This window comes from Idiotropiscis lumnitzeri, chromosome 17 (genome assembly GCF_059441095.1).
Source record: "Idiotropiscis lumnitzeri isolate Australia: NSW breed Sydney's pygmy pipehorse chromosome 17, RoL_Ilum_1.0, whole genome shotgun sequence".
NCBI lineage: Eukaryota > Metazoa > Chordata > Actinopteri > Syngnathiformes > Syngnathidae > Idiotropiscis > Idiotropiscis lumnitzeri.
This window is the reverse complement of record NC_142407.1, coordinates 14,080,297-14,092,721: the sequence shown is the minus strand read 5'-3', so window position 1 is coordinate 14,092,721 and position 12,425 is coordinate 14,080,297. Positions and strand designations below refer to the sequence as shown.

The 12,425-nt window shown below is 43.5% G+C and overlaps 1 protein-coding gene across 2 annotated transcripts; it reads left to right on the top strand.

Annotated features, from left to right (window-relative positions):
* Positions 1-508: 508 nt before the first annotated feature.
* pof1b (POF1B actin binding protein) lies at positions 509-12,287 on the top strand. 2 transcript variants are annotated; one of them, XM_088279958.1, is made up of 13 exons: positions 509-1,032; positions 4,215-4,316; positions 9,078-9,307; positions 9,477-9,501; positions 9,590-9,664; positions 9,754-9,846; positions 9,929-10,042; positions 10,174-10,326; positions 10,408-10,527; positions 10,783-10,920; positions 11,092-11,165; positions 11,282-11,402; positions 11,767-12,287. In XM_088279958.1, the coding sequence occupies exons 1-13, from the start codon at positions 709-711 to the stop codon at positions 11,770-11,772; spliced, it is 1,575 nt and encodes a 524-aa protein (XP_088136084.1). In that variant the 5' UTR covers positions 509-708; the 3' UTR covers positions 11,773-12,287. The 2 variants fall into 2 exon arrangements, with proteins under 2 accessions (XP_088136084.1, XP_088136085.1); XM_088279959.1 differs by lacking the exon at positions 4,215-4,316 and having other exon boundaries at positions 514-1,032.
* The last annotated feature ends 138 nt before the right edge of the window (positions 12,288-12,425 follow it).

Here is a 12,425-nt window from a genome sequence, read left to right as displayed (position 1 = left end):
TCATACAAAAGGACTCGTTACATTCACCAGCCGGGCGGTGGACGTTTCCATGGCGACCAGGCAACACGAGTTATGTCTTGAGGTTTCGTAAACAATGTGGAAAGCTGTTTCAGCATTTATTCCATATTATTACTATCCACCTGTAGCTCCATGTACTACTACTACAACACTGTCTTACTAGTAACGTGATTACAATATTGAGGGCCATTTTTTGTAAACTAGTGCGACCACTTTGGCATTTTCTTTGGAAAACCTGTTACTAGTGAGGACAAATTGCGCACTAGTTGACATCTGTTCATTATTGATAGTACCTAAGATTGTATAACATTATTAGTACGAGTAAGCTTAAGCACCTTAAAGTATACCAAAGAATCCTAACAAACACTGATCGCGAATAAATGCTGGAACTGCTGACCATAAATCAGCTTGTTAAAACTTTCTCTCGGGTCCGCCCACCTCCACAGAAGCAACGACGACATTTGTGTGCCGAGCAAGAACACCTCCCCCCGCGGCACTGACTCCTCCACCCCACCCCCGAAAGCGACTCTACTAACCGGACTTTCCTCCCGAGTGCAACCAGGCAGAGGAGGAAGTAACATCGGAGGACTCACCTCTCCTCTGCGGGGAGGAAAACAACAGCAGGAACTAGTTTCTTTTATACACGTTCGCAACTTCTTTCAAACTTTTTTTGCCCGTATCTCCACAACAATGTCCGTCCAGAACCAGAAGACCACCACGACCACCTCCACCTATCGGACCATGAACGTGGCCTCGCCCGAGCCGGTGAGCAGTGGCACGGTGCTGACCACGACAGCCCGCTCGGCCTCCCCGCTCCAGTACGCCGTCAACGGCGGCAACTACAACACGCTGCGCTACCTGGTGCCGATGCAGCCGAGCGTGCAGCAGCAGTCCTACGTTCTGGTGCAGCAGCCGACCGTCATGCAGCAGGTGATGTCGCCCGTCTACCTACAGGGCGTCCCTCGGGTCAGCGTCAGCAGCCTGGACTCAGAGCTCCTGTTCCAACAAAACACGGTGAGGTCCGCGGTCCGTGAACGCAACACGCGTTACTTCTCTACTGCCAGCTTCTAGAAACACGTTGTTGAACTGTTGACAAAGAAAATAATTCTTGAGTCTTTAGTCCATGTCTTTGCTAGCCAGTTTATTGTCCATGTACTTGTACACTCTTTGTTCATACCGGAAGAACAACTTTGGCATAGTGGTAGGACTAAAGGCTTGTACTAGTTAGGCAAAACTGTGCGCTACTGATACTACCCGTGCAAAATTCTACTAGTCAATATCGAGAATTTAACTAGTAGTACTAATAGTGCCCAGATATCAATTCGTGCAGTTTTTCCTCAATCTGTTATTTACTGAGTGATTAACTTGAATATCAAGGAACTATGTTCGAGTGAGTCGAGAAGCTTCATTCAGACAAAAGTAGTGCTTTGCTGGTCTATTTGTGCAGAGTTACTACTGTATGTTGAAATGAGTTGAGAAGCTTCATTCAGACAAAAGTAGTGCTTCACCACCATCTTGTCACATCTGAAGTCAACTTTTTTATGAAGGGGCGTCAATTACTCGTGAATTTGTGGGGACAGTACTGCCTACTACTGTATGGAATTTCTGCACACTAGTAGAACCTTTGCATAGTCACTAGTGAGGCAAAAAATGTGCACTCGTTTACTTCTGTGTGTTACTAGATCTATTAGTAAAACTCAAGTCGAGATATTAACTAGGAGAATTTTGTCACGTGTAATATGAGAGGCATGCAGTTGTCTACTAGTGCACCGTTTTTCATCACTAGTAACGTGTTGTTTCCCTACTATACCAAAATTGTCTGACTTACATACATCATACCGTAGTGGGGGGGATAGTAAGAGTTTTTCTGCTCGTGTGCGCCCTTGTCTTATTAGTTCGAACAAAGAATGTACTAGTACATGGATATCAAGGACTTCATATTTTAATGTACATTGTTCATGTTTTAGTAATTTAGTATTAGTGCTGAACAGCTCATTTTACCTGAAGTTGATTTAGGAATGTCTACGTGCTACTTACTTGGAGGTTGCAACGTTGCATAAATCAAACCCAAGCGATGATGTGTGTTAATTTTGCAATGCTATGATTGTGGGCGTGTGCACTGTGAGCAGCATGTATCATGATTGTCAGGACGTCCTGTTTCATTGGCTGCATCGTCATATTCCAGCTCCTTCTTTGCATGCTAGGAAAAGGTGGACTGTGTGTATTTTTGGGCGAGATGATGCATGATGCAAGAGTGTTTGCATGTGCATGTGGCGTGACTTGACAGCTGCCCCGACTTCTCGCGGGCCTATCGCGAGCAATCGTTTGTCATCATGTTGGATGAGTGACTTGTTACTCTCGCGTATGTGTTGTGTCCTCTTCACACCATCCGGTGAATGAATGGAATAATAATAAAAATAAAACATCGATCTAGGATATCTGCTTCCAATTGGAGCTCATGTGAGAAAATTATTAAGTTGGAGTAGGTCGAAGTACAAGTGTTGGGAAATGGCGACTCTGAACCAAAATGGCTGACTTTCTGTTCAATTTGGGTGCTCGAGACTTTTTCGTGTGCTTTGTTGCGATAGCGTTCAACCCGATCAGTGAAACTGACATTGGGGGATGGAATTTTTTTTCTAACATTTGAGCTCGGGAATTCATCCCAAAATGGCTGCTCAGTTTCCCACATGCGTCCTTGACAGTTTTCTATATTTCCAATTTTGATAGACATGTCGTCCTTATTTTGGGTTAATTGCTGAAAATGGTGTCAGAGGGCTAACTTTCCAAGGGTGCTGCTATTTGGTGAGTTTTGGGGATACTTCTTCACCGGAATTCAGTCCTCCTAGGATATACTAAAGTTCCTGCATGTGCTCCCAGAGTCACTTCACTAACCTTTCAAAAATAATACTTCCACTTTCTGTGCATTGGTTTCATTTGGACGCTTCTGTTGTATAATATATATATATTTTTTTGGTAACACGAGGGTTTCCCCTGGCTCCTCTTTCAATTTTCAAGACCAAACATTTGTTCTCCTGTTTGAGTAACTCCAGGCGGAATTGTCAGAAAGCGAGCAAGCGCCACACCCCGCCCACCCGGCTGCCAACGCGGCACACCCTGAAGTTGAAAAAAAACAAAACAAAAAAAAAAACACATTCTTTCATTCGACGCCGTTAACACAAGTACGATTGCTGTGGTCAAAGGTCATATGAGGTGGCGCGCTTAGCGAAGCTAAAAGATATTAGCACACACTTGACACTTTTTTGTCGGTCAGTCCCCCGGACGCTATCTCAGTACGATTCCGGTCTCGACTCTTTGGCCTTATTCCTAAAAATTGTTGGCCCCTCTACTGTAACTTAAATCATCATCTGTGCAGTTGATAAATGCTAACCCAAATGTGTGTAGCCAAGCAAAAGGCAACAAAAAATGTTGCAAAGTTGACCTTGTACAAATTCACTTGACATGAATTAAAAAAAAATAAAAAAATAAAATAAGAGTAAATATTTCGACATCCACTTGATTTAAATTAAATTGGAGATACTGTCAAATTAGTTACTCCAAGTATACAAACAAACAGGAGCTTTTTGTGAAAGACAGACACCAGTAATGTCGTTACAGTCATTTTCTGGTAAGACAAGTTTCCATTGTTTTTTTTTGTTGTTTTTTTTTTAAAGGTGTTCAGCTTCATAAACAGAACGAAAGTCACTTATACAACAACACAGTAACGTGGCATAGTGCACATACCGTCACATTATTGGCTCCAACCTGCCAGGTGAGCTTGCAAAGCGATTGTGCTAGGAAGATTTTTTACAAATTTTTACGACAAGAAAAAAAAAAGGTGTTTGTTTGTAGGCAGTGACATTGTTCAACTTTTTATTGCCTGCCGCTGAGGGATCAAAGACTCGTCATGTAACGCGGATGTCAGCAACGTGCACGGCTGTTAGCGTTGAGCTGTTTGAGGCAAATCATATTTAAAGAGGGGCACCCAAAGAACAGGAAAACGGTTCCGGTTGCTAAATTTAACAGAAGCGCTTTTAGTCGCGAGTCCGATCCAGCCGAAAGCACCCGACTGACATTCCGCATGTTCCTCAAACAGGAGTACAAAGATGCATTATTCGGGTGGGTGGCAAAGGGCGGGTTAAAGGTCGCCGGCGGGCACGGCTTTCCATGAACACGGCTCTTTCTTCCTCTCGTCTCAGAGCGTGAGCAGGAACTCATCCTCAGGGTTCAGTCTGTCCTCCAGTCCCGCGAGGACCCCCGAGCCCAGTGTGGAAGAGGAAGAGGATGAGGAGGAGGAGGAGGCAAGGCGCACACACAAAAACACCACTTTTAGCTTCCCCACCCGGGTGGGAAATCTCTGGGAAGCAGCCGTCCGTCTGGCAAGCGCACAAATATGTGTCCTTTGCAGATGAAAGCTTTTGGCTTTTGTTTGCTTTACTTTTGTGTTCAGTAGCTTGCGATTAAAATTCAAATAAACATTCTCTTGAAGGTAACATTACATTCTTGCGAGGCATACAGCTTAAAACTTGTCACGACAGGTTGTCGTAGGAGTTAAATTTCAAGTGGAATTACTTCTGCAAAAGTGACGAGTTATTACTCGGCGCCAAAAATCATTATGTCAGACGTGAAACTTGAAACTAAATTATGCATGCTCGTTTAGATGAGGACGCGTTTTCTAAAAATATAAAGCTAAATAGCTTCTTGTCTGATATTTAGACAAGATACAAGTAAAAATAGAAAAAAAAAAATCAAGAGGTGGGAATTTGTCAGTCAATCTTTGAGTTCTCGGCAGGATTTCAGGCTCGCCTAGTTGGTCCGAATCAGCCAAACCGCTTCGGGAACGCACTTACAGGAGTCGCGTCAGAAGCAGGTGCAGCTGACACGCAAAAAAAACCCAAAAAAACGTGTTGTACGCCACTGTTTTTGTTTCATCAGTCAACACAATGTGTGAGTGTCAGTTTTAATTTGATTTTTTTCTTTATTTGGCTCCGGCAAAAGACGGTCTGAAATACTGACGGGAACCGATGATGCCCATCTCTGCTTAAAAAAAAAACATTTTTTATGTGGTACATTAAAAATGTTTGCACATTGAGCCTATGCAGCACAGAGATGTAAAACGGACATAAAATTAAGAATAATATAAATCTGATTTGCTCAATCAAAAATATGATCACAAAATGGATAAAATATTGTGATTGAGGTTCTGCAGACCTCTGGTCTCATTAAGCCTGTGTCAGCTTTACAGATGTCACCTGAGCTCTTCAGGTTGTTTGTGTTGTGGTCACACGTCGACTATTTAGTCAGTATTGTTTAAAAAAATAAATATTTATCCAAGTGGACAATTCATGCGGGCAACATATTTGTGAGAGCTCAGGCCAATATTTGGAGAATTACGGCATAAATGATCTGTTAGTTTATTCAACTGGCCGGCGCTTGGTCCAGCACTTGGTTAGCTTGTTAACAAAATTGAAGCTCGTACGGGAGTGCGTGAGTCTGTGTGTGCGCAGACGCACCCATCAGCTCAAAAAGCACATGAGCATGTGTTCGCAGCTCAAAGCATGTGTGACAAAGCAGGTGTGTGTGTGTGTGTGTGTGTGTGTGTGCGTAGCTCCAAAGGCGTGTCCGGGGCCACTTCCCACACGTTTTTGCTGTGGGTGGGTACATTTCGCGGAATGTAAACCTGCAGCGTCACGCATAAGACGGGCGTGGCCACAATGCAAGTGATTTACTGTCGGGGCACTTACTTAACGACTTCGACATTTCCTTGGAAGCACCCGAGAGGCTTTTCCATGAAAGTGACAAAACACTTGATCCAAAGACTGATATCGAAGTTGCGTTGTTGTCTCATGTACGTGAATTGTCGAGGGCAAATTGATGACCGGATGCAAAAAGTCAACGCTTAGTCACGTCGTCCCTTTTCCAAAAAAGCTGATTCAGCATTTACTGTATTAGATGCACACGAGTTATGAAGTCATGAAAGGAAGTCGTGGGAAAAACAAAAGAGAGAGACATTCATGTCAGGGTGCATCGAAAGCTATCGATTAATCGAATAGCCTGTGTGTTTTCCGCTACACTTTATCGCTCGCTAGCTTCAGTTTGGATGTGATTTAGCAAAATAACAGTCAACAGTAAGCGACTGCTGACAGACACAATTAACGCCACCAGGACGGAAACTTTCCGCGGTAGCACTGACTGCGGTATTCTGGGAAGGTGATAAGCAACATTTTAGTGGTTCCCTCTGCCGAGGCGTTGCAGCTCACCGCTGCAGGGAATGCGCAGCATTCAGACTTAATTAATTATAGGCCACCTTTGAGAGACTGTTGCGTTGTTGTCATGCAGAATTGAAGCTTTTTGTGTTTTTTTGCTGTGGAAATGAAACCAATGCTCAATGATGATTTAAAAAAAAAGAAATAAAATAATTGTCCATTAAAAGATCAGGTGGCTATGAAAGCAACACACTAAAAGACTGAGAGTATTAAGTGTATGCGTGTGTGTGCACATCAATGGCGATGTAGGTCAGTGTGTGACACAGTGGCTCGTTGATTGTAACCTGAGAGGTTGTTATGGAGAAAACACTGCCTCTTTTGTCAGTCTTTGTTTTTTTTAGAATGAAATTGAATTTTCTTTCAGTGATAAATGCCTGCTTTCGAATAGTTGACTCACTTTTCCTCATCCAAAAAAGAAAACACAAAGCGCTTAAGTTATACAAAGCAGCACTTGTCAAAGCATGTAAAATTACTCCAAGATTACTAGTTCTTTGCAAACATATGCGACGATTCGAGTAACGAGAAGACTTTTACCCCATAAATAGTCACTCATCTCACACATTTTAAATGTTTTTCCAAAAAGAAAAATTCTCAGAAGTGTACGACTCTTTTTCCATATTTTAACTATCCTTGCAAGTTAAGACATTAAAACAACAATTTCTGTTTACTTTTTTAAAACAATTTGGCCCTTGAAAAAAAACCATTGATTCTCTAAAGTTAGCGGCTGCTTCTGTCGTCCCCCCCCCAAAATGTTTACATTCCTCCCTGATAGTCATTTTATGTTGTTTCAAACTCAAACTAATGTTTGGATGATTAAGGACATTCCCGCATATCGGCAGCTCCCCCCATTGCTGTTGAGTTCATGAGCGGCCACCGCCACGGCAGCTATTTTGCAGAAATTTGTTTTTCATCGTAAGCGCAGCCGTGTCTTTGGAATTTAGCGTCTGCTGGTTATCTGCAAATTGAAAAAGCTAGCCAAGGACTTTCTGGTGTTGGCTGACAATCAACACTGCCAACTCTGTCCCGTGTGACCTATTGTGGACTTAAATGGACCTAAAATAAAGTGGAGTATTTTGAATTTGTTTCTTTACATTCTCTTTCATCATGTTTTTATACTTTGAATTTCTAAGAGTGCAATTTTTAAAAAATGAAAAACATAATTTTTTCAAGGCTTTACAGCATTCCAGTTCATTTCTATGGGCAAAAGTGATTTCATCCAAGTAAAGTGAATTCCAAGCTTAGGCAAGACACCGCTGCAGTTTTAAGAAAGGATTTTCTGCATCCTCGTCCAACTGTCAAGATGGGAACAGCCGACGGTCCCCGACCGGTTTTTGAGCCGCCTTTGCTCGCTTTCGGTGCAGGAATGACTGGCATGCGTTGACACACCCATGTGATACCTCATGCAGGTTTTAACTTTAATTGACAGAAGCGTTAACTTTTACTATTGTCCTTATCGTGGAATGCTTTAACTGAAGCCACGGCATATGAAATATGAAGTACTAGTAGTCACATGGAATTGCTAAAAAGATCTTTCTTCTATTCGCCAAATGTTTTTAGACGTAACCCGAAAAATTGAGGAGATTATCTTCTGAAAAGCCAAATGTAAACACTGTGGGCTTTATATCCTCTATTTATTTTATTTTATTTATTTTTTGTCACTGTCATGCCAGTTTCTTAATATTCCCTCGAGCCTTTGTGGAATCTGCCGGAGCAATTCCGCAGGTATTTATGAAGCGATGACTTCAACGCCCAATGTGAGAAGTGTAGAAGCAAAAGTATCGGGACATGCCCCAAAGTCATTTTTTTTGGGGGGTTGGGGGGGGGTTGAAAAAAAGGGATTACAAAATAACTCCCTCTCATTTTTGGATTGCCAAATAAATATGAATGTAGGATATTACAGACAAGAGTGAATCTGACAAACTGGTCTTAGAGTCTGAACAACAACACGGAAATGCAAAACAAAAACTTGCAAAACACCTTATTCCCATATCCATCACATTTGCGGCGCGCCAAGTCAATGATGACGTCAGGAGTCAACTCACAAAAGACAGAGTGACAGCTGGATGTTTGGAGAGAGTTAAGTTGCATGGCATGACAGCAGATAACAGGTAATGCAACATTGACAAAGACGGCTTCAGATAAGAAAATTGTGGTGGCGGGTGTGTTTGGGCTTGTCATACAGACCATAATATTATTTAAAGAAAACAATTTTGATCCCATCCCACACACTTTTCAACACATTTGAACTGAAAAAATTTAAATTTAAAATGTATTTAAAATTATTTTTGAATGATGTTGTATTGTGTTAATGTGTACCAAAAATGAAAAGCAACCAATTTTTGGGGATTATCAAAGAGCTCTGCGATGGTAGATTCATTCACTCTAAATTGTCTGGCAACCAATTCAGGTCGTGCCCCGCCTATTACCTGAAGCCAGCTGAGATCGGGTCCAGCTCGCCGTGTCCCCGGTGAGGCTAAGCGCTTTGGATGATATTGTCTAATTTAAATCTGCCCACCGAAGATGAGGTTGCGTAGCCGTTTGCTTTATTGAGTGTGACTGGAAAATAAAACTTGGATCTTCCTCCCCGTCAGATGCTTTCAAAATGACGGAATGTAAAAAGCTCTCAATACCCATAAAAAAAAATAAAAAGAGATTGCTTTGCAGGTAGGTGTGCTCCATGAAAAAAAAAAGAACACACGATGCAAGCAGGGTCGCAAACGCTGAACCGTGATGCCTCGATTGTGACGCTAACGTGAGCGTAGTGCTCCATCTAAGACATCGACGCTGTGCCTCCAGGATGAAGATGAGGAGGCGGTGGAAGTGGAGGAGGTGGAGATTGTCAACGTGATACAGCAGAGGCCGCCACCGGCCATTGAGAAGATCTCCCGGACGGAGGTGAAGACCGACCTGAGCGAGGCCACCAAGATGGACACGCGCTACTTCGCCGCGTTGCTGGCTGACGTCTACAGGAAGAACTGCGACATCCACTCCTGCATCTCCGAGCATGTGTCCAAGATCAGAGGACAGTAAGTGGAGCGCACTACTCGCATACCCAACAACTACGTCGCAAATGCACTCAAGCTTTCCCTCAGTCGGACTGAAAACGTCTATGAGCCATTCAACCAAATTGGTGCAATTTGCACGTGCAGAAAATGACAAGTTCTTTTTCTTTGCTTTCTCCATTTTGTGTGACAGGAAAGTGGATCTCAGTGTTGACCAGGTGCGTTTTGCGCCATTCCAAGTTAATGTATCACGTTATCTATTGTCCAATTGAACACATTGATATTAATAATAATGTGTGTGTTTAGGTGGAAGATGTTGAGGAGATGCTGCCTAAAGGAGCCACCGAACTGACCAAACAGCAAATTCGTTACCTGCTGCAGGTCAGTTATCAAGAATCCCACGCTGGGATCAGACTCGGGCAAACTGTTAACGACTTTGTGTGCGTGTGTGTGTGTGTGTGCGAGCATAGACTCGCCTGACTGCGGATAAGAGCATGCGTCTGCTGCTGTCCACCTTCAGCAGCCTGAGAGAGGAACTCCTCCACATGTCCGACGACCTGCGGGTAACAGCAGCAGCACTTCAGCACTCGCCCATTTTAATATTAGGCACACTATTGGTAAGTTGCACGGGAATATGTTTTCCAGCGTCTGGAGGGTGAAAAGGAGGCGCTGGAGCGAGATCTGGCCTTCAAAGTGGATCAGGCTCACCAGTACGACAGCCTGTTGGAAGCGGTTCGCGAAAACAACAGACAGCTTCAGGTACGAAGAAGCTCGGAACCCAAAAGATGTCTTTGCACCAGGGCTGGCACGAGAATCAATTATTACATCGCTTCCTTGATGGCTAAAGGTTCAATCGAATTATCTCCCAACTACCCATCTTGCGCGCCCAGGTGTCGCTGAAGGAAGCCACCGCCTCCCAGCGTTCTTTGGAGAGCCAGCTGATGAGCGTCCGTAACACCGACTCGAGCCGTGAATTCCGTACGCGGGAGTTGGAGGGACGCATACGGGCTCTGGAGAAGGAGAATGAAATGCTCCGACAGAAGGTAGCCGACCACCCTCGCTCGCTTCTCACTTGAACCCAAAAGTATCTGACCGCGTTCACGTTTCCGTCCTCCGTGTTGCAGCAATTAGGCCAATCCAACAGCAGCACGCTGCACATCAAGACCGAGGAGCTGTCGCGGCAGTTCAACGAGCAGCTCGACATCATGAAAGAGGAGAAGGAGAAAGAGATCCTACGGCTGCGGGTGAATCTGCCTCTTACGGACCGCCATTGAGATGCAGCCAACACGCTTTTTAATATTCAGAACCAAAATGTTGAACCAAACCATATCAATTAATCTGACCAAAGACTATTAGCTTAATGCTAACTCATAAAACAAAACGCCACAGGCAGGCTATTCCAAGGGTGCGGACACTTCACCCTCCATTCGATCAATGTTGGTTTTACTTGACTGGGAAAAGGAAAGCTCACCCATTTTTGTGCTTCTCTATCTTTCCAGACTCAGATTACGAGGCTCCAGACAGAGATCACCACCGAGAGAACGTCTTCTGCGTCAGAGAAGACCCTCCAGTTGAAGATCTCGGAGCTACTTGCCATGCTGGAGCAGCGGCAGACCACCATCACCAGACAGGAGGAGGTCTGTAACATTACATACTTTGGTAAATCAGAAGTGAAACATGATTTGGTTTCGTCAAGAACACTGACCGAGAATTATTGGTTAAAAAAACAAAAACCTGATTAGAGTTTCCCACTGACAGAATTTTGAGTGTACTGGTCATTAATTGGCACATTCTTGACTTACTTGAAGGAGATCCGGAAGCTGATGATGGACAGAACCAGAAACGACAACTCCAAGACCACTAAGACTGTCATCACCAAAAGGTACGCTACACCATTAAAAAACAACAACAAACAAACAAACACACATGACCACTCATTCATTCATCTGTTCCAAAAAAATCTTACCTTATGATTTCTGGTCTTCAACATGACTACAGGTACAGGAACCAGTACCCCATCCTCGGCCTGCTGGGTGACGACTACGAGGGGACCACGAGCTCGCCTTACAGTGAAGACAAGACCATCGTCATTGAAAGATCCGGAGAGGTTATTAGACGGGTATGTAACAAAATGGGGCGAGAGGGGTACTGTAGCATTAGCAACATGCTATATGATAAGTCTGTGTTTTGAGACATTGTCATATAACAGTCATTTGTTTAATTGTGTTTAAAGTGTCCAAAAAGTTAATATATGGATTTATCTCTCTATGTTGCAGTTTTTTTACTTATTGCGGGTCGGTCTGGAATGTATCTCCCCTGCCTTAGACTGGGCATACTTTCCATATCAATCTGCCGAATGTAAACCCTGAGATTTTGGATTCATTGTTTCGAATGAAATGGCGCCACTTGGTGGCCAAAAAGTGCTACAGCAGGTAATTCGACCTGTTCACGCATTAATGATGACAACGTGTCTGTCCCAACAGGAATGAGGGGACAAGAACAATGTGGAAATCACCCGTCCTGTCCACTCCACCGATTCCGTAGGATGGCTTAAACGTGGGAAAGCACTTAATGTTTTATTTTTTATACTAATACACCAATTCAGATTTTTTTTGCATTGACCAATTATTGGCAGACTGCCTAGCTTTTGCAGTAGTTTATTGATGTTCCCCCACAAAACAAGATGAATTTGTCGCTGTAAATATTTAAATATATATACTTGTGATACGGTTTAGAGAAATGGGGAGCTTTGCTTAGCTGTCAGACGCTCATGTATAATCAGATTTATTTGAGGGTGGTATGAAGGGGAGAAGTGCATGGATGTAGTTGCTTATGGTTATGGAGTTTTAAGATGGATTCTAAAGCACAATATGATGTCAACTGTTATTTCTTTGTGTGTTTGTAGTGTAGTGAATACTTTTTGTCCACTGGAAACTGTGCTACAGCTTGGTTAGCATGGGTTGCTAACTCATTAGCAATAAAACGGCCTTACAAAACACCAGAACTTGACTAATCATTCCCGGTTTTTCTGATGGTGCCACTGCAATTATCCATCCGTACCGCCTCTCCTCACCAGACTCGCAGGGGGGGGGGGGTGCTGGAGCCTATCCCAGCTATCTTCGGGTAGTAGACGGGGGACACC

Coding starts and splice junctions, on each gene's coding strand:
- pof1b (XM_088279958.1), top strand. CDS start 709: ATGTCCGTCCAGAACCAGAAGACCACCACGACCACCTCCACCTATCGG. Junction 1,033..4,214: donor TCCTGTTCCAACAAAACACG/GTGAGGTCCGCG, acceptor CTCTCGTCTCAG/AGCGTGAGCAGGAACTCATC. Junction 10,921..11,091: donor CCATCACCAGACAGGAGGAG/GTCTGTAACATT, acceptor ACTTACTTGAAG/GAGATCCGGAAGCTGATGAT.